The 22,483-nt window shown below is 46.0% G+C and overlaps 1 protein-coding gene across 2 annotated transcripts in view; it reads left to right on the top strand.

Moving 5' to 3' along the window:
* The window catches only part of LOC126522038 (uncharacterized), a 66,133-nt gene that overhangs the window by 11,657 nt on the left and 31,993 nt on the right, over positions 1-22,483 (top strand). For both annotated transcript variants that reach the window (XM_055066223.1, XM_050170815.2), the window contains exons 5-9: positions 776-824; positions 2,514-2,803; positions 7,242-7,925; positions 17,614-17,816; positions 18,920-19,025. In XM_055066223.1, the coding sequence (XP_054922198.1) occupies positions 776-824; positions 2,514-2,803; positions 7,242-7,925; positions 17,614-17,816; positions 18,920-19,025 (1,332 nt within the window). The remainder of the gene's footprint in view (positions 1-775; positions 825-2,513; positions 2,804-7,241; positions 7,926-17,613; positions 17,817-18,919; positions 19,026-22,483) is intronic.

Genomic DNA, 22,483 nt, shown 5'->3' with positions numbered 1-22,483 from the left:
TTTTGTGGCGCGGCACACCTCCACTGAGGGCGTCGCGCGTGAAATGTTGTGATTGTCTCGTTTCGCACAGCGCATGATTTCGCACGCTGTGCACGAGGACACATGACTAGCACTATAAGTCATTGCTACACGAATACTGAGGCAGCCACAAGCATATCACAGAGCATCTTCCCGCGCTGGAATACGATAGAAAATGGCAGTTTCCGTGTCTGCGCGCGCGACTGCACGACATGGGAACAAGCAGATGAAACGGAAGTACATCTCTGTTCCTGTGGTGCTAAGGAAGACAAAAACATGCAGACATTCGGTTTGTGTGTTTTATTATTTCTCTAACTTTTAATTAGTCTATTCAAGCATAATATTACACAAATAACAGATGTTGGCTTGAATAATTCTCGAAATCACGTGTCACAACGAGTGACGTCTTAGTGTGAACACGTGTACGTAGGCGCACTAGCACATGTACGTCATCCTGTGGCTTGGAGCACGGTGGCCGCAGGGAGAGGGGAAAACGGCGTTCGATTTGAAATTTCAGATCTTTTCACAGTACGTAGCGATGTAATATTTTGCAGACACAATCGTTACCACGGAATGCATGCTTCACGCTTCTCAGCTCAAAATAGCCAGACCTGGTGAGGGGCCCTTTAAGGTTTAGCCACCAGTTGTGTAACATGCTTAGATTTATTTTAGTACATTAAGGAATAATCAAACCTCATTGTGAAAACAAAATTTTCAGCGAAATAGCTCTGGCATCCTCCTTCTGCCTCTTCCACAGGCAGCTGCTGCTTCGCCTACAAATGGAAACGAAGCCCATTCAAGCAATAGTGAGTACATTGGTTTTTTTTTTTTTCTTTAGCTTAAGAACCTGCTTGATGCAGTTTTCTTTTGCACCATAGTTCTTTAAAGGAGTTTTCCTGATCCACCCTTGGGCTTGGTGAAAAAACATAGTCCACGGATAGCATATGCTGCTGTGAACATCTCAGCTAAGTTGTCTAGTTGTGCGCGGTACGGGGAGCTTGCAAGCAGAGCATGAAGTCACTTTTTTCTCAAACATTCTTTTTTGAACAGAAGCCAGCTTACTCTTTTCTGAACGCTTTATTTCATAATAATATAGCAGATTCTCATACGTGGCTGCTATTGGCCAATAACTAACATTAATCAAGAAGAGTGTTTGGATCATTGCACTTGTTCCTACTGTTACTGTGTATTTTTTATTGATACAGTTTAATAAACAGGCTGAAGTAAGTGAAAATCTGCTTTCGAATTTCCATAATAATTGCGTACTTCTAGAAGAGGCTGACTTTCGTTTGCTCACGCTTTGCCACGGCGCCCTTGTAGGAATTGTTTAAACTTTGGCCCTCCTGCTTATTGGTGTTGCAGCTGTTGGGTCCTGCTAATTTCGGCTAGTTTTGAACACCCCACTTGCCTCGAACCACGCGAAACTTAAAGTTGGAGTACATGCACGCTTGCCAGCACGCGCTCACTCCTGGCCGCTCCTTGTTAGACACCTCTTGAGGCTTCGCTTCGTATTGAGCTATTGATGGAGTTTCAAAATGTGCAAGTTGGATGTGGCTACTATACGTTGGTCAAGCTGGTGCAGGACAAAGTGGTCCGCACCACGTAGCGCAGCCAGACTGGAGCATATGAGCGCGAGCGCACATTAGCTACCCTGTCGTGCACAAAGCGAACGCTGCACATACGCACTAGAGTTGCATGTGGCTGCGGTCTTCTACGTAGCGTAGATATTGCGGCTGCCGCAGCGTGCCGCCATGAGTCCACTGGCTAAGCGCACTGTGGCTAGCTGAGAACTGCATTTGATGCGCTGTAGGCGACACAATTGGAAGTAGTGGCACATATGTGGACATACAAAGTCAATATTGAGTGTCGAGCCACAGCGACATTCAGCAGGTGGAGCGTTATGGGCACACCCCACTTCGACGTAGCGTTCGCAGTGCAAGACTCTAAAGAAGGAGTGGAGGCACTGTGAACAGTATCTTTGACTGCCAATAACTCTGCTTTTGCTGAATGCCTTGAAGTACTTTTTGCAGTTAAGTATTTCTGAAACAGCCTATTTTAACTTCAAATGTATTTCTTGACTTTGATAATAAGTGGTTCAGGGCCCCTTTAAAGCTACTGCTACAGTATTTGCATGAATATAACGCTGTTTCTTTTTTAGCTATGTTAGAAACAAGTTTGTGGGGATTTGTGAAAATTAACATAATTTCAATTAGAATCGAGAAATTAAATTTCACCTATAAACGTGGGAAGTGTGTTTGGTATTCTTCATATATGTTTGTCCTAGGCCAAGTCCATATTAAAAAAATTGAGTTTTTTCAGCCATGCACTAGTGATTCGGCACCTAAAGGTTAAAGACATCATGAAAAGGATGGGGAAATAACCTCTCATGGGGGCTGTAACAGATAAATCTTTGAAAATCACTTCCATCGTTTATTGTCTTGCGAGCAGAAGCAAAGCTTCGAGGAGAGAGTGTGCATAGTTTGCCAATCATGCAGGTGGAGCCACATTGCCACAACAGCCATACCGTACGGACCAGCAGTCAGCCCAGCCGTTAGGGTTGACTACATCAGGCGGATATCCGCCGCTGCATCACTCATCCTCGCCTCAACAGGAGCGGCTGCATCCACATCCCAGCGGGAACACAATGAGCTACCATGTTCATACGCACATCCCGCCTTTGCCTCTGTTACCGCCATCTATTGCCAGCGTGCTGAAACACAAGTCACCAACGAAGCAACTTACCGATAGCCTATCAAGATTCGAGCCTCCCGAGAAGGACCTGGGGGTGCGCAGCTCTTTTGTTCTCTCATTTTTTTTTTCATAATTGTGACCAATGCTTTACAAAGTGTAAGCTGAAGAGAATGCAGGTGGTGGCAAATTTTCAAGTACAGTCGCCGGCTGATAACTTGAGCTCAACAGGGACGACCAAAACACCAGAATCTTAGGGAGTCCGAAATACTCCGTTCGTCTAAAAATGAAGGACTATATTCCACGGGTGGCCAAGAAAGGTGTGCTGTATGCTTGGATCGTCACTTTCGGAAACACCTTCAATTTTGTGTGACTATAGACCTCATCGGGCGAGGATTAAAGGGTGCGCGGCGAGCCTTTCCTCCTCTCTGGCTTGGGCGATCCGGCACTGCTTGAAAGTATTGCTGTCGCCTGCTGCGGAACGATTTTGAGATGATTTAGATCATACTCTGTGAAATTTACGCTATGTCCGTTCATATAAGATCGTCAGGAAAACCTTCCTGTGCATCTTACCGATGCATAGTATGCGGAAATATCTCTTGGAGGCGCAAACATGTGACATGAATTATCAGCCGTGGTCTATGTGTTGCGAACCATTCTGCATATATCGGTTTTAATTCAACGAAGAGAACCGGTGTTTCTGTATTACCAGCATGAAATGGTAAATCAGCTCACTGTCTGATCGCTTGGCGTAGGGACTAAAACATGAGAGCGCATGCTCGTGTACGGCCAACCTAAGGCAACCACGAAAGATCTAAGCGGCAGGCGCTATCAAATATTTATGATACACCGGAATCCTTCTGACGCATATCAAGTATAGTAGGCTGTATGTCTGCGCTAGCCTTCTGCATGAGGCCGATGGTGCTGCTCAACACAGCAACCACTGCTGTTGGTGAAACAAATATAAGCTATATGTGCTCCGGCATTGCCTTTTTGTCCTGTAAAGCCATAATATATGAGAGGGATTGCATAAAAAGAATGCAATGGCTATTTTTCAGGACAAAATTTCTGTAATACATGTGAGCGGGTCGTACAGAACGGAACGAATACAACCTAAAAAAAAAATCGGTTATCATCCTCTTTATCAAAAAAGAAAGAGAAAACGGGCTAACGCCGCAATACGAGCTCGCATAGTCACGCCGCACAACGTTTATGGATCTATAGATGTTGATGCCGTATGGTTGGACCATGTGCTATATAGAACAAAGATATCTGTAATTCAGAACCTACCACTGCTTAGCACACTCGCGCAGTTCGTAAACGGTCGCTTTACTGGACAAGTATAGTTCACGCTATGAGGTATGCCATTTTTACTAACCAAAACTATTTTATTCATGGGTGGAAACCTCATCCACCGAACCAAGTAGTAACGCAATGTAATCTGCGGCTAACAGTTTGAACGTGTGTCAAAGTATAACAGCACAGCTCCCATCGTAGCAGAACGATACCCACGCTGTTATGATCGTCGCGTATGTTTCATTGCTCCTAAACCACAGCTTAGAACTAGAGGATAATACTGCAATAAGGTCACATTAGTGAATGGAACATTCAGAAATGCAGAATTCACCTCCGAGGCTGATTGTATAGTCTCAAATATTCGCGCACACATCGCGCTGCGTGTTCCGTCCGCCTGAACGCCAGTAGAAACTTCGACCATACCGACTTAAACCACTTGAGCATTTCTCACAGAACCGTTTACCACATAGAAGACGCACACCATACTAAATGAATCGCACGAGCACGAAAAGAAACGATAGAAACTACCGCCGAGCGTATACCTGCCATGCAAATGGAGCGCTCGCCCAAGCCAGCATGCTGACTGCCCATAGATGGCGCCACTGCGCAGCAATATGGTGGCGCCCATGAAAAAACGGTCTATAGTGCAAGAGTCATCAGTGTCTGTGAACGATAGCATTCCTGGTACATTGTCAAGTACGCTATCTTTCGTTGTACTCGCACAACACACATCAATGTTTGCAAGTGATAGTATACGTAGCACAATGCCAAGCACGCTATCTTTCACGTGACTGGCACAAGACAGTGGCATCTGCGAGTGGTGGTGCAAAGCATGCTTTCTTATCACAGTGCAGAAACGCTGCTGAAGAGATGGTGTCGCACACCAGCACACACACAAAAAGATAATGGAAAAATAAACAGGACAATGCTTCATTTATAGCTGAAAATTCTTATTGGACACAAAGGCTATATAAATATGCGAATGCTAGAAATTCGGCCTTGTTGGTACGACATACTGCAAGTGAAGTGCAAAAAACAGGCACAGATGGAGGCTACAACAAATTATTTATTAGAAACAATGCACGAGTACTATATATGCTCGCACAAGTGGCACTCAGGTGGCTTAGAAGCTATGCACGGACTAGTGAACATTAAAAAAAGATAACTCTTTTTCTGACAGAGATATGGAAGGGATTCCCACACAGAGAGGTCCGAGATGGTCAATTTTTGTGGATTCAACTATCAGTCTAGTTAGAGCATCTTTATTTCTTGTCAGAATAGCGCAACTCTGAAAGAGTGGACGGCACCCACACATGCTGCAATGCTGCTTGGATACAGGATAGCTTATGCGCATCCAAGTTTCCGTACCCGAATGTTTGCTAAAACAATTGCACTTGCATAACCATGCTAATGCTCTGAACACTCCTAGGGTTCGAGATCAAATTGCCGTTGTGCCATACTTGCACAGAATTTCACACAGCTTAAAGAAGGTAGCAGAACATGCAAGTATAAGAGTTTTCCACCCCTTGCAAATTTTCAAGTCTCTGCAAAATTGGCAACCGTTGTGATAGCAGGAGGCAAGGGTGCAACAAACGGCACAAAACTAGATAGGTGGCCTGTACAAAAAGCATAGTTTATCGAATCCCGCTCGCCTGTGGCAAATACTACGTGGGGCAGACAGGTCACGGCCTAAATGGAAGGCTTAGAGAACATAACAACATTAAAAATGGTTGAAATAGTTGGCTAGCATTGGCGACACCCACAGCAGCACTTGTGGGTAACGTCTGCTCTTTCAGAGTTGCGTTGTTCTGACATGAAATAAAGATGCCCTAACTAGACTGATATTTCAATCTGTAAAAATGGATAATCTTGGACCTCTTTTTGTGTGTACATGCCTTCCATATCTGTGTCAGAAAAAGAGTTATCTTTCCTAAGTGTTCACTAGCCCAAAGCCACTTGAGTGTCATTTGTGTGTGTATATCTATTCATGCCCTGTTTCTAATAAATCATTAGTAGAAGCTGGCGCATGTATTATACCCTCTGCGTGTCTATTTTTTGTGCTTCACTTGCACTATATAAGTAGTTACACATGTTCTCACGCATATGCAGCAGAGCATAGAAAAAACAGGTTATATCATCAGAATCACCTGTGACTGTAGGTAACTTACAGTACAGTCGACTTCCATTAATTTGACCCTGACGGGACCGACGAAATTGACCGAATTATCCGGCAGGTCGAATTAAACAAGATGCAGAAAAAATGTGAAAACACAACACTGATTCATTTAGCAGTATTTGCTCAAGGTTAACACGCCTCCGAACCAAACCCACGGCCACTTTCTATTTGTGCAAAGTAGAAAACTGACGTAAAAATGACATAAAGCTCCTGACAAAAGTAGAAATCTAATGCACACCCAATTCTTTTTAGAATGGCAGCTGGTTTCCCAAGGTCAGCATCGCTGCACGGTTATTAAAGTCAGCTTTGCCGCGACTGAGTCATGTTATGCGGTAAAGCGTACAAATGCCACAAAGGCGATTTTGGTTTCGTAAACGATTGCACCGTACTGACAAGTTTTGGCCCAATTTTCTTGGAAAGCAAAAGGCACCTATTGGAATTGGGTAAATACCGTAATCAGACATTGTGAGCTACCCTTATTGCTTGAAAACCTTCCTAGGGTGGATTGAAAATAGGTGTCGATGGGAGGTGACATGTTCAACGCATTCAGTGTCCCCTAAGCTCCGCCAAGACAGATGCTGCCACTAAAGAGGTCGTTATTGGGGTTACCATAGGGATTACGTGCATGTGCGCGGACTGGTCAATTTCAAGTTATGCAGTGAATATCAACTTTAGGATCTGAATAATGACTGTTTGAGCCCGTAGAAATGCATGGGTGCTGGCCAGGACTTCTGGTTGCGATCAAATTAACAAAAAAAAATGAATTCACTGGACTCAAATTAACGGAAGTCTACTGTACAAGCAAAACATAGGCAATTGCTAATTATCAAGGTAGGTGAACTCCTTTTTGTGTAAAATGAGTGTGGCTTGACTGATACGCGCTTACCCACTTTCTTTATCTGCTTTTTTCTGTTGTCATAGCATGTATGTGCTGGTGGACTTCAAGATGTGTACTTTATCAACCAATGAAGTTACTTCATTTGGTGCCTCACTTTATAAATTTTTTTAAGTCGTGCTCGTTCCTTCTTCCCCCTCTCCCTCCACCTTTATTTTATTATTTCAGATGGCATCTCTTAGTTGTCATCGTTCCAATGCTGTCAAGTCAACAGCATTAGGTTGTTGCTACCCTCAGCCACCGGAACACATCGCCACTTCACAGCTCGCAGCATATGATGACCGTTTTCTTGCTTACATGAACCCTTTCCCAAGACCGCTGTATCCTAGGCACCCCTACATAAGTGATGAGGAGCCTGTGAGGGACACTGGCATTGATCTTCGAAAACGGCCACGAGAAGTGAGCGAGAGCCATTCATTGGATACAATGCAGTTAAGTCCCTCTGCTAACACAACTCCCAGCGCAGCAGAGAGGGAGGACAGCCGGAGGCACAAACCTGGCTCAGATTCTTCATGTTATGCAGCTGACAAAGACAATGGCCATCACGAGGATCAATGTGACGCCCCACCAGCAGACGAGCCTATGCTCAGTGCCGAACCTGCGAGCGAAGGTTTTGAAGTTTCGGATGCTGCAGTAGAAACCCAGACAGAAGTCAGTGAGGAAATCGATGTCGACGGAAGTTCGCGAGGGCCTTCTCCGGCATATGAAGAACCAAGTACAGCTGCAGCAGGATCAGCTTGTGCTGTGTCAACAGCCTGTGCGGTTGCAGCTTCATCTGTACTTGCTTCAACATCGACATCTGCTGCATCATCTCCAAAGCTGGCAGCAACAACTTCAATGCAGCAGACACCGGTGAGACTTGCTTTGTGCCTCCAGTTTTGCTAAGCATTGATAAGTTGGTGACTTCATTCTTTCTCTATTAGTACCCATAGATGAGCTGCAACCACTGTATATACAGCTAACTTCAGTCATTCTTTAAGAATATTTGGTTGCGCTACAGGAGGGAACGACTAAAAGCATGTTGTTCAAGACTCTATGGGAGGGGGCCGACATTTTTTGTGATTTGTTTGGTTAACTAACCAAGCTTGTTAAATTAATTTTGCAAATCTGTAAAAGTTAGTTAGAACATCCAAGGAGAAAGTTGTACAGCTTTCTAGGAAATGTACAATTCAGCAGTATTAAACTTCCAATCCAAGAAAGCCCACTAAATAGGAAAATCTCGTGACCGCGCGTTTCCATGCCACAATCACAGTGCTCTCAAGTGTGCCATGCATTACGAACAATGCTTTTAATCCAGTGTGCTGCAGCTGAAAAAGTGACAGAGCAGTGACACACGCGTTGGCATAGGTGCCGACTATGGGTTTTCAGAGTCTTCCGGAAGGGGCAGAGCCCACCCCACCTAAAGTGTCATTACTAGAGTTTTGTCACTCGCTTATCTAAGGTTTCTTCTGAGTTTCCTCAACCTTTTCGCTTAAAATTGTATTGTGGCTAATAGCTTACTGCTTTATTGTTAGCGTGGATGTGCCCAGCTTTTAATTCATACTTAAGCATTATTTCTTCCAATCCTAACAATAGGAGGACAAGTGCATTAGAAGCATCAGCGGTGGCTGCCTCACCTGTATTTTCTCATTTTTGTTCTAAATTGCCAATGTAAACACCATACACATACACAATACATTTAATTATATGCACATGATAAAGTTTATTGTATATCTGAAAGGGAAGGAGGTAGCCAATTGACAAATATATCTAAAGGGATGGATAGCCCATGCATAGAGAATGAACATGTTGCTGTATGTTCACCTCGCTTCAAATTGCTTTGCATGTGTTTTTGACGCTTAAAAAATCTTGTAGACTTCAGTGATCCCTTCGACAGAGTCTTTTGTCAACAACTTGTGAAATCCACGTGAATGCTATGTGTCTCAGTATCACTTCTCTTTCCAGTAAGCCAAGCTTATGGCTCATTAAAAATACACTTCTAATAATTTACAACACTTATTAGGGACGGAAACATTGTCACTTGCATGCAGAGGTCATAAATATACACAGAGTGTCCCAATTAACTATCATGCGCCAAGATATTAAAAAAATAGCAATGCGTTACTCGGAGAAAACCTAGTGCATATGGTTGCAGTACAGTGGAGTAGCTGCCAGCAATTTTTTTCGTTATTGAGATTTAATTAGGTAACTGTAAATAACTATCTAACTGGAGACATGCTGTCCTAATTATCAAAGTGTCAATAAGGCATTTCTAGGCGCAACTAAAGAACATCTTAATTGCGGTGTCTTCAGTGACCTACAAATTGCGTACTAATTTTCTTGACTGATAAATAAACCCCGCAAAATATAGAAAATATCATGTGACTGCACTCCTACCCCATCATAAAGCTGTGCCCTCGAACAGGCTCCCTCCGAGTTAGCCAGAACTAAATAAAGGAAATAAAAAAAAAACATTGTGATCGAGCTAGTTCCTTATCTGCCGCACCCCGGCTGAAGTAACACGTTGCGTTTGGTGTTAGTTGGAAACGAGCTGTGATAGCTGTTGTCTTAGCGTAGGTGAAATGCACAGATGGTATTCTCGTTTCTTTTTTTCTTCTTTTTTTTGGGGGGGGGGGGGCCTCAAAACCTATTACCACAAATGTGAATTGACTACGGCAGTGCAAAGGTTTAAAAGTGCATTTTCTTTCGTCCCAGTCACCATGTCTCTCTGATCAGCTGAAGGTAAGCATGATCCTTGCCTTGGGAGCTGCAAATGGCAACAAGAGGAAGGCTGCAAATATATATCAGCTATGGAAGTGTGGTGGTAGACCAAACGCATCGACTGTCATCAGAAATTATGAAAAACTGAGACAAACCGGCAGATTCAAGAAATAGCGGCGGAGGACTCCATCTTTGAGTCCTAGCCTACGCACGGATGTTGTAGCATTTATGGCCGCAAACCCTCATGCTAGCGTGCGGGACATGGCTACCCAGGTACGAATTTCCAGGTCGTCAGTTCGGAGGATTCTGATTGACGGCCTTTCAGCCGTACCATCTTAACCAGCACCAGTGTTTCGAAGATAGGGACCTGTAGAATCGTCTAGCTTTTTCGAATTGGGTCCCCATAAAAGCCGATGAGTCACCGAACTTTTTGAGCATCATGTGCACAGATGAGGCCAATTTTCGCAGAAACGCCCAGTTAAGTTTCCATAATTCACACTATTGGAGTGACTCCAATCCACACTGGATAAAGTGCAATCGGCACCAGTAGCAGTGGTCATTCATTGTGGGGTGCGGAATTTACACCAGTGCTATAATCAGTCCCATCTTTGATCACACTGGACAGCATTATGTGGACGAAGTCCTTGCTGTATAAGTCCCTGCCATATAATTAGAGTGTCGGTCATCAAGAAAGCCACTGAAGATGTGATAAAGCGGGCTCAGTACTGGGTAGCTGCAGAAGGAGACCTATTTGAACACGTCCTTTAGGCAACAGCTGGTGTTCAATGGCACCTACGAATTCATAGATAATACGGGAACACTGAAATCTAATGTTCTTTTTTTTTTTTTTCTGTGCAGGCATCCCGATCTTCAATTCGGCTAATTTAGAAGTGGTTATTTACCTTCTTGAACGCATCGGTTTTCCCTTTTCTCAACACATGGGTTGCTTCCTGGTTTGTTTATTTTGCTTTTTTTTTTTTTGCCACGAACCTGTTTTTGCAGCACGTATACACTCTCATGAAAAATAATACCGTCACTTTAATTTGGTTCTGGTCTGAAGCAAGTTTTTGGTGCAAAATATAGCTGCGCGTACTCTTTCGATGTGGTGCGAGCAAAGCCAGGATTTTGAAACTTTCTATGCTTTCTACATTGCTTTTGGTAAGATCGGCACTTCGGCTGCGTTATCAAGGGGGTTTTGTTATCAATATGATCAATTGGCCTTGAGAGACGGAAAAGTGGGATGTAGCTGCACAGCCACGAAACCTGCTGTTGGTGCTCCTTCCGTAAGCGATGCGCTGTCTCTTCGTGTTTGTGACAGGCCATGCAGTTGCTTTTAATCAGCTTATTTGAGGGTGCTGCTTTATGATGCGGGTGGGAGCGCAATCACGTGGTATTTTTCATATTTCATGAGGTTTCTTCCCCAGTCGGAAAAAATTTCACGCAATTAGTGCGTCGCTGAAAACACCACATTTAGGTGTCGTTTGGGGGTGCCTACAAGTGCCTCATTGACACTTTCATAATCAGGACAGAACTTCTCGAGTTAGATAAATAATTGCAATTACCGAATTTAACCTCAGTACAGAAAGAATTACTGGTGGCTACTCCACTGTACTGCAAATAATATGCATTAGGTTTTTTTTTTTTTTTTTGAGTAATGCAACTGCTATTTTTTTAAATTCCTTGGTGCATGATAGTTGGGGCACACTGTATAGTTGGGGCATACTGTATAACACTGTGGGCAAGCCACATTCTCTCCAAATTGGAATCAACAGCAGTCATGTGCAGCAGCGCTTATACTCGGACTTGCGGCAAAAGAAAAAAAAGAAAAAGAGAGCGAGAGAGAGACCCCAGTTGTGCCGGAAAGGCGAAGCAGTATATTAGTGATAGCGAAGTATATGACAATTACACAAAGGAAGATTATGCCACCAAGAGATTCCAGATTCTTGGTGGTGCGAGAGGACTTGAGCTGTGAGATTGAACTGTCTTCTACTATGAGGTCTAGTAAATTTTCACATAAGGCCATCACTTCAGTGAACAATTCTTCCTGGTGCAGGGCCTTCGTCAGAATATTCTGACGGAGGCCATGCCACGACCGAAACATTAAAACATTAAACATGCCATTTTCATAAGTGCGCCCCTTCGTTTCTTCAATTACCTATGTACCGGACTTACAGAACTTTTCCTTGAATTACACACACACACACACATTACATGGTTCGGAAAGCTGGTCCCCACCCCCTACCCCCCCGTAAAAATGAAAACTTTCCACCTATAGGCATTGGCTTTGAAATTAATTTCATCGATTGATCTCGGTTGCCCTGCGAAAAGGGACAGACCCGACTGTTCATAATAGCGATAAGTAGATTAAATGGTTGCCGTCCTGCCACCTTTCGGTGGCAGTTCATAGCTTAAAGGTGCCATTTATTCATATGCAGTGCTATTGAGAGCAGTGCAGGCAATGCACAAGCAGGCAGTCACATGGGTTCTTTGCATATTTTGTGGGTTTTCTTAATTATGCAGAAAAAAATATTGAGTAAGAGGTAGGAGTTCAAACACTGGTGAATTGGTTGTTTTCTAGAACACACTACAATTTCTTAATGGGAAGTCTTTCTCTAACTTTAAGACTTGCAGAATTGATTAACTTATGTTGGCTAATTATGTGACTGAATACAATGCAAGATTTCTGTGTTTTCTCCCTAGAGCTGTTGACAACTTGCATTAGACGTTTCCTTTCATAGCAGTGACAGTGACAAGAGCTTTATTGGAGTGTCCCGAGCGTCCTGTCGTCTTCTCTGTCTTTGTCCCTGCTATTTTGCGCTAGTCTTTTGAATAATGATGACACACCAACTAGCCCAGCTTTCTGCCTTGAACGTCCCGAGGAACTTGATTGGGGGGAGCCAAAGGCTCCCCAATCAAGTTGGTGGCTCCGCCCACGACGGGACAGGGAGGTGGTGACTCTCCGCGACGTCGCTGGCCCTCCGTACGGCCTGTAGTTGGTGCGTGAAATACGAGCTCTTCAGCAAGGTGTCCCACTTGGACTTGTATTGAAGGTCGGAGCCCGCATTGTACGGGCACAGCCAGAGCATGTGGTCGAAGGAGTAGCATGCATGACCGCATTTGGAGCACGACTGCAGGTAGTTGGGGTCTATCCAACTCAGCGCTCTTGGGGTGAGGTAGGATCTCGTCTGTAAGAGCTTGAAAGTAACGGCCTGAGCCCTGTTCAGTTTTGGGCTGGGGGGAGGGAATTTCCTCCTGCTTTGTCTGTAATGCAACATAATTTCGTGATAGGTGGTAAAAGGATCTTTGAAGGGGCAATCCTATGGGAGAGCAGGACTGTTAGCTTGGCCACGGTTCGTGAATTCACGCACCAGGCAGTTGGCCCGCTCGTTAGGGTTGCAATCCGCTTGGTTAGTTATATCGTTCACGTGGGCCACATAAAGCACCCACAAATATATTAAACTTATCTAAAATTAGTTTGGACACCCTGTATATTGTCAGGGCACACTCTGGATGTTATATTAAGTTTTGTGTTAGTCCATAGTTGTGTTGACGTCCTTAATGAAAATCCTTATCGAGAGTTGAAGACAGGTTCAATCATGATTACAAGTTAGGTCATCCATATGTAATCGAAGGACACAGTACTCGGCTTCCTGAAAGCTCATCTTCTCTTATACCATGACTACACAGAAAGAAGGTGGTGTACATACTTGCAACAGCTGTACCCACAAACTGAGTGTATAAGGTGAAAAAGAAAATTTTTACTTTTATGCAAGTGTAAGGCCATGCATTAGCAATGCAGAACTGTCAATAGTACTATCAATACGATCGACAATTGAGTCACTGTCGAGCTATTGATGGTAAAAAAAAGCTTTCAATAGCACTATCAATAGTAATTTCAGTAGTACTATCAATAGTATAAAATCAGCCATACAAACTCATTGCTGCATAAACTTGGTTCCCCAAGTGCATGGTATATGGTTGGGGTGGTAACTATGAGAGGACTTTTTGTTATCACAGTCTACCCGTCACTGAGCTCTGTAGATGTACCCTACATACATTTGCTGGATAAAGTGTTCGTGTCGCAAATGCCCTTGTTGTGCTGGCAACAGCGACCATAGAAGCACCGTTTGGCGCACCTGCTTCTGAGCTGAATTCGAGTGGAATTATTGCTTCAGCGCATATGCTTTGCTGGTTTTCAAAGTTAGTGCTTGGATAGGATAGGAATAACTTTAATAAAGTGCCGGCAAATGACGATTTAACGAGTCGTGACGCTGGCCAAGCGTCGACCCGGGGTTATACCCTACTCTGCACTAGCCCAGTTGGGCCCGTTTGTAGTGGGTCATGAGGCTTGTGCTTTTCAAGCGCACCCCGGGCCTGCTGGACGGCCCATAGTTGTGAGTCCTTGTCTGCAGACTGCAGTGCACTTTGAAGTTCTGACGGGTAAGTCCTGGAGGTAGCTGCCGTCGGGAACCTGGCACAGTACCACATGATGTGCCATTGGTCTGCCGGACCCGCTGTACAAACACCGCACAGCCCACTCGGATAGAGCTCTGGGTGAAGCACGTGCAGCATTGCGGGGGCGAGGAGTGACGCGGTCTGTATTTGTCTTAGGATTACGCCCTCCTCCCGACTGAGTGCCGGGTGGGGAGGCGGCATTGTCCGTCGAGCTAAGCGGTAACACTTGGTTCCGAACCACCACACGGAACGGTCACTCTCGGGGGCGCGGAAGGTAAGCGCTCGCGCCGCCGAATGGGCCGTCTCGTTGTGGTTCGGTGAGGATGCACAATCGCTGGCGTGCGCCGGGAACCACTTGATACGGACGGTGCTGCCGCGGTCTTGAAGTTGGAGCCTGCCGATGATGGCGGCCGCCGGCGCGCATATTCACCCCTTGGCAAAGTTGCGCACGGCATTCCTCGAGTCGCTGAGCATGGTGCGACACTCGGCCTCGGTGATCGCCAGAGCAATGGCAACCTCCTCGGCGTCTGTGGCGTTCGTGCACCGCACGCTCGCTGCCGTTGTCTTGGTGCCGGTAGCCGCCGCAACGACCACTGCCGCGAAGCCTTCCCGCTTGTATTCCGCGGCGTCCACGTACCGGGCGTGCGGGTCTTGGGCGTGTTGCTCAGTGAGGGCCTTGGCCCGCGCCTGCCGCCGTTCTTGGTTGTATTCTGGGTGCATGTTCTGCGGGATGGGGTCCACGTAAATGTGGGCCCGCGCCTCATCTGTGATCTCGCACGGTTGCCAGCTGGGAGCTTGGGGGTTGTAACCCAGGGACGTCAGTATACTGCGGCCCGTCTTGGTGGTAGAGAGGCGCTCGAATTGCGCGGTGAGCTGCGCCTCGGCTATTTCTTCTAGGGTGTTATGGACGCCGAGCTGCAAGAGCCGAGCCGTACTCGTGGTCTCCATTAAACCCAGCGCTGTCTTGTAAGCCCGTCTGATCAGCGTGTTGATCTTGGTCCTGTCAGTGACGTGCCAGTTAAGGTAGGGCGCAACGTAGGCGATGTGACTGATCACGAACGACTGGACAAGGCGCACGAGACTGTCTTCACGCATGCCCGCCCGTCGTGTAGAGACTCGATGTATGAGCCGGATGGCGTCCATTGCCTTGGTGGTAAGCTTGTTGATGGTCTCGTCGTTGCGGCCGCTCTTGTTGAGCAGCAGGCCCAGGACCCTGATCTTGGGAACTTCGGGGATGCGTTGCCCCGATGCAGTCACAATTTTGATGTGATCACACGCCCGAAGAGGAGCGCGCTTCCGTCCCGGTCGAAGCGGTGTGACGACGAACAGCTCGGATTTGGCGGGCGAGCACATTAGGCCTGTGCCATCAAGGTGCTGCTCGATGGCGGTAACCGCCGCTTGCAGCTGTTGCTCGATGCTGGCGTCGGTGCCGCCGGCCGCCCACAGGGTAATGTCGTCGGCGTAGATCGTATGCCGGGCGCCGGTCCCCGTTACTGCCCTCGCTACCCCGATCATGACGAGGTTAAAGAGCAACGGCGATATGACCGAACCCTGTGGAGTACCCGTACTGCCGAGCTTGTGTTCGGGGAGCTTGAGGTCTCCAGCGTGCAGTTCTACCGTGCGGTTGGTCAAGTAGTCTTGAATATAATTGTAGCATGTTACCCCCATGTTGAGTCTTGATACTTGTCCTAATATGGCTGAGTGTTTGACTTTGTCGAATGCACTTTGTAAATCGAGACCCAGAATTACTTTGCTGTCTTGTGTCTTGTTGTCGACGATTTCTTGTTTGAGTTGTAACATGGCATCTTGTGTGCTGAGTGGAAGCCGATCATCGTGTCAGGATAGAGGCCTTCCTTCTCTAGGTACTCCTGCCACCGGTTGGCGACCACGTGCTCCAGCACCTTGCCCACGCAGGACGTCAGCGAGATGGGACGCAGGTTGCCAATGTCCAGTGGTTTGCCCGGTTTCGTTAGTTAGTGCTTGAACTGAATTGAAGCTGCATAAACATAAAAGCAAGGAACGAGCACGTTGCCCTTGACCCAGCACTTGCTCACTACGATTTGATCCGCAGCACACCACTCCAGCGTTCTAAACAAGTTCGCTCACGAATGTACATACGCACATACAAGGACGTCGCTTGCTCGACTGAAGTGATGGCCACACGTAAATCGGACTGGGGTTCAGCTTTCTGAATTGAAATCCATGTAGACGACGGTCGAAAGTGAAACCATCGCGAACCATTTTAGCCTTCAACGTCATGCAATGATTTCGCAAAGCCATGCTTACCTGTAACAATGCAGCATTACACGCAAGGCATGCTCGCATTTTACTTACTTTCCCGACGGGCAGCAACACAGCACTGGTAATCTTGACATTGCTGATAACATGACAACATGACACGTGATAACTAAGTCGGAACTGTTCAGCTGTAGCAGAAAGGAAGCTGTTATAGTATGTGGCAGAACTGTGCAGCTTCAAATTTATATTGCATATGGTGATTTAAAAGTATGAATATCAAGAACTATGTTTGTTGGTAAGGTGCAGCTGCTTACTTTTGAGCGTGAATTTATTGATGGACATATTCCGGCATTTTCACTGCGGAAATAATTTATTTCATGTGCCAAAAAATTGCTCATAAATTAAATGAACTCTGTATTGCTCATAGTAGGCTATCACATATGTTTTGGCAATATCGTCAGCCAACAAGAGCATAATTATTCACAGCACTGTTGATAGTATTATTGGTAGTAATACTACCAATGGTACTATTGATAGTACTATCGATACTACTATCGATAGTTTAACCATAGTAATACTATCGATAGTCTTTTATCGATAGTTTCAACAAAATATCGTTACTATCGATAGTCAATTTACTGATAGTTTTGCATCACTACCATGCATACCTTTGTATTTTGGAATGAAGGTTCCTTCTTCCTACGGTGAAAGCGCCAATCCTTAGCCTTTTTGCACTGTTATCCATTCTTCAGGAGCTATGTTCTCAAGTGATTACTTCCTCAAGATTTCGCACGCCTCTGCATCAGATGTGTTAGCGTTCCTGGCGCTGTGCTAACCTTGCTATCTTTGCACATTGCCAGGAGCACTGTTGGCTGTTTACTTCGACACTCCCAGTACCGAGTCATGCGAAATTTTGCGAGACTGACAGTATCCCCAAGAAGTGATCACTTGGGAATATAGCCCCTGGGTTTGTGAGTCCTGCGCTTGCTGGTGTTAACCATCTCAGCTTCCTCAATGAGTGTGCAAATGTTAAGCTAGATGGTCACTTGTGATCGGTACTCATGGATTATTTTATTTTGCAGTATGTTGCTAATGTCACAGCTTCCTTCTAACTTGTCTGTATAAAAAAAAAATGTAATACCTGCAGGATCATCCACCGGCACGCCAAAGCCCGACCGCTTTTGAGACACCGGAAAATACTGGAGTGCCTCCGCTGCCAACCCGCTTTCCAGACCCAGATTCACCACGTGCCATCTTGGCTCAGGAGAGATCGCTGCAACCCTCACTGACAACACCCGTGAAAGCGATTCGTTTTGACCCTGAGCGCTTTTACTCGCCTCGACGGAAAAGGTTCGCACTTCTGTGTATTCTGTTGATGAATCAGTTCCGCAGAAGCCCACTTTGTGAAGGAAGCGTTATGAAAGAGAAGTGCCTTTGTCATCCAGTCATGAGTTGTACTACGCACTAGTAGCACTAGTAGACCCGACGGCTATGACACCGATGAGCAGTTTGGCCAATGTTTTATACCTACATAGTTAGGTGCAGCCAAGCATGAGCAGAAACCTAGTCGACTTCTTTTGGAAGTGCATAATTCTTATGGAAATCCAAAACACAGATTTTCACTTGTTTCAGCCTGTTTAGTTAACTGCTTCAATTAATATATGCTATAACAGTAGGAAGAAGCACTGTAATCCAAACATGCTGCTTGCTTCATTTAAAAATCGGCCATTGGCAGTGCTTTATGGAAACCTGTTGGCGGCGTCAAAGGGCAGTCACCGGCAGCCCCAAAATTGGTGAGAAGGTCTCTATTTGAAAAGAAAAGGTTACTTTGCACTCTGCTTGTGAGCTTGGTGCATTGCGCACAACTACAAAATTTGGCAGAGATGTTCACAGCAGTGTATGGCATCACTGGAACACATTTTTTTCTCTAGGCCTGAGGGGGGGTTCGGGGTACATTTGTTATGAATCCTTACTAACTTGTTCAGCTTTCAGTCATTCTAATTTAAAACAGTTGGGGCTTTCATAGTTTGACTAATGCATCTCTCTCTCTCTTTTTAGAAAAATGAAATTGTGCTTTTAAAAAAAGTTAAAATAAATTTATGGAATATTGTAGACTTTCTTGCAATTACAATGTTAAATGATGTGATAAATTTCCGGAGCAGTTTAGCTGCTGTTATACGTGTACACCTTGTTGCAAATAGGTTGCCTCTGTCTTTTATGCTGTTCCTTCAATATGTTTTGCTTTGGTCAAACGTTTGCTCGAATCAGATTGTATCCAGTTGACCTCTTTTTTGGTTTTCTATTATTGTTGTCTGTCTCCATCTTTTGTACTAATTTACACTGATGAAAACAAAGGCTGACCAATGCATTGCATTGAGAATTTTAACAGTCTTGCTAACCTATGCCTTCTCCTTGTGGTTCTATTTCTTTCCCTTTCTCTTGCCCCTTTGCAGCCTCATCCCAAGGCGGCGACTTTTGGTTGGTGCATCTCCATCTTACAAGCACACCACAGACTCTGGGAATGCCACCTCTTTGTCCGAAGAGTCTAGAGAGTTTTCGGTAGGGCACTCTACCAATGCACGAATTCTGTAACATTTATAAGTGGTTCTATGACTCAGCCAAAGCATTATTTGGTTGAGTTGATGGTTCATCACCTTGAAAGGCAGTGCTAACAGACTGGACTACAAGATGGAAAGGCAAAAGGACATCAGCACCTCGTCTGCCTTCTGTCTTTCTTGTGGTACCATCTGCTAGCGCTGCCTTTCCAAGATGAGGTTCTGTGATTGCCTTTGTGCTACATAGAGTAGCGTTTTTACAGTAGTTGAACAAGGAATTTCGCTGGAGCTATGTTTCAACTAGTGGACTTTTCTTCGTCAGGGCAGCAACTCCTTTCTTTGGCAGTATTTATGCACGAGTAGCTAACTCTCCACTGCCCTCATTAGAGGAGGGGGGAGAGAATGAAATGTTGCATTGAGTAGTGTAATAAAAGTTGACATTTAGAGAAGCTTGAGGCCCATGTCATGAGTCACCGACTTTTGGCCATACATCCGGATGGTCGATCCGTTGACTACGGTGAGAAGAGGTGAGTCAGGAGGATTGCGGTGCTCAGCCAACGTAGGAGGAAGGACACAAATCTTGGTGCCAGTGTCGACGAGATAGCGAACTTTGGTGACATGGTCAGTGACGTGATAAAGGGGACTGGATATGGGGCCGAGCACAGCCGTCGCCATCAGTGTTCAGCCCAACTGTTTCCCGCATAGGAGCAGGGCTGATGGCACTGGTTTGTCGAGAGCCATAGCGATGGTGGTACCAGCAAAGCGTAATGGGAGAAGGAGAACGGCACCCAGAGTGACCAGGGCTGGGGCGGTGATGTCGTGACAAAGAACGTGGCTGGCGTGTTCGGATGGCAGCGACCTCAGCTGTCACTCGCGCTACTTGCCGTGTAAGCTCCTCATTATCTTCGAGGAGATGTGCATAGCTGTCGCTAGTGGCTGCACCACGGGATGAAGGGTCAGGAAGGCGATGAACTGTGGCCACGGAGGGAAAACCAACATCCGTAATTTTGTCAGCTAACTGAGCCAGAAATTCCAGCTCGGTCGAGGATGAAGACGTAGTTAGGATCATGTGCACCTGCGGTGGAAGACACTGCAGGAAATGTTCCTGGAGAAGTGCGCTGTGGGTTGAAGGAGCCAGGTCTCTAGCCAAGGCTTGCCTGCGACGCAATAAGTGGGTAGGTTCTTGGTTGCCGGGCTCCTCCAATGCAAGAAGTTGCTGTAATCGATGTCGCTTCATTTCAGTGGTGCACTGGATGAGCATCGCCTTAAGGTGGTCATAGGGGAAGTTTGAGTCCAAGGCAGGGAGCGTAGAACATCGCGATCAATCGCAGCAGTAGTAGGTGGAAGCACTTCAACAACGTGGTTGAACATGGTCAACTGCGAACTGAGGCAGTGGCAACGGAACAAGGAATCACTGGTAAGGAACCAAAGTTCCGAGTCCGACAACCAGAACTCTGGGAGCTTGAGAGCGGAGACCTCAGGATCGCGGGGTAGTGTCGTTGACTGCAGTACTTGATCGGGAGAATCCGAGGCCATGACGGGCTGGATACAAGGCGGACTACGAAGACAGTGAGGCTCAAGCTCCTAGCGCAGTGGGCCCAACGAAGTGGCTGAGGCACCCGGAGCTGACAGCGATGACGCAAAGTCTGGAGTCAACAATTTGTGGGTGAAGAAAAACCAGACAAATGCTGGCACCTGATGTCCACAAATTATATTTTTAGCCGAACTCACTCACTCAGGCGGAAGCCTGATTTTGCCGATTCCACTGCTCGTGCACCGTCAGCGTGCTGGCCATGTCCTCATTGTCTTTTTGTAACGGAACCATTGCAGCATGTAGTATTGGGCTACACATACATGAGTGCTGCCGGAGGAAACAGTTGCTGACCTGACAAAGGCAAGTCCACTTGTTGAAGCGTTGGCTCCAGCGACGTTCCTTGTTCGGCCACTGCTTATCACTTCATGCCTCCGTGTTCCTCTAAATCTCCATCTTGTATAGAGTAGTATTTGTGATGTGGTGCATGTAGGCCTCCTCAATTTGGTGTGGGGCTTGCCAGGACTAGCTGAGACACTGTAGTCAGCTGCTGAGCATTGATGTGGGCAGTACTGGGCAGTCCAGGCTGAGAAATCGGAGACATATAATACTGTTGGGAGCTCAGTTTAGCGGAGACAAGTAATATACATTTTCACAGCTTGAGAACGGAGTGTCAACTGGCTTTTATACAAGAGTAAAAGCACAAAAGCAGGTTTGCCAAGTGGCTATGGGAGTTGCCTCGATTGCAAGAAAGAGCAGGGGGTAATGACTCCCAAGGCGAGGGACACTGGCTTTCTGAGAAACGTGGAGAAAGAAGGGACGGACAGTCGCTGCAATATCATGTTTTTGTGTATATAGGCCATACGCGAGCTTCAAAAACAGGTAAGTGGAAAGTGGAAGTACAGGGTGTGCATGAATTTTGGCTCGCACTGCAGCTTCATGGCAATTATTTCCACATTTCAGTGAAGCCTAATCAGAAGGGGAAAGCAGCTTTATGTGTTCTGTGAATTGTGCTAAAAATGCACCAAGGTGAACTTTTATTATTGATAATTTGCAGGGAAGCCAAAGAGAAAGAAAAAGGAAATTCTACTGGCTGCGCATAATCTATTATGGAAGACACTGAGCTTCAAAGATGAGTGAACGTGGTGATCACTGAACATGTCAACTAAATCCGCCTTTTTCACGACGGGATGGCGCATGCGCCCTGCCCTAGCGGATTAGTCGCGAAACGTTTTGGAAGGGACGTGCGCGCGGCCAGATATCGGGGGATGTACCCCAGAAAAAAATTAAGTGCTTGGATGCGCGCTGTTGCAAACGCTCGTGTCATGTACTGCGTTGAAACTCTACTGGTAGCTCGACGTCGGTGCGGTGCCAAAAACTCCACTTTGAAACAGAAAAGGGCCAGGGCTTGGTCTGGGCTGCACCGTGAAGCACGCAGTTGCCACCTTGCATTGACGGCTGTCAAATTTATCGATAAACCCCTGCGTTACACTTCAGCGACACTTCAAAAAACACGTTGCTGACGCAGTCTTCTTGCAGCGTCGGCCCAACAGCGCACTCGGGCCTATTCACCCACTATACTTGATGGGTGAACGACATGCTGCCCCGGAGAAACCACTAATAATTAATCGCGATCCACAGAATGCACAACTGACACGCACTCAACATGGGCGCAGGTACACAAATCAAACGGCAAAATTCACGACACCCTTCCAAAACGTTTACAGCGGTGTGCGTCAGAGGGGCAGCACAGGAACATGAAAGAGGCGGATTGTTTCTGTGCTCTGTGCTGACAACTATGCCAGGGTGAATTTATCATGGTTTGAGAGCTGTTTATTCAGTTTGCATGGTCTGCAGGTGCAAAGTTTTTATTTCGACAATTCCTCACCCTCACATCTTTTCAAAGGTTTGTTATGAAGGCCATGGTTTGC

Source organism: Dermacentor andersoni, chromosome 6, assembly GCF_023375885.2.
Source record: "Dermacentor andersoni chromosome 6, qqDerAnde1_hic_scaffold, whole genome shotgun sequence".
Lineage (NCBI taxonomy): Eukaryota > Metazoa > Arthropoda > Arachnida > Ixodida > Ixodidae > Dermacentor > Dermacentor andersoni.
This window is presented reverse-complemented; position numbering and strand designations above follow the sequence as displayed.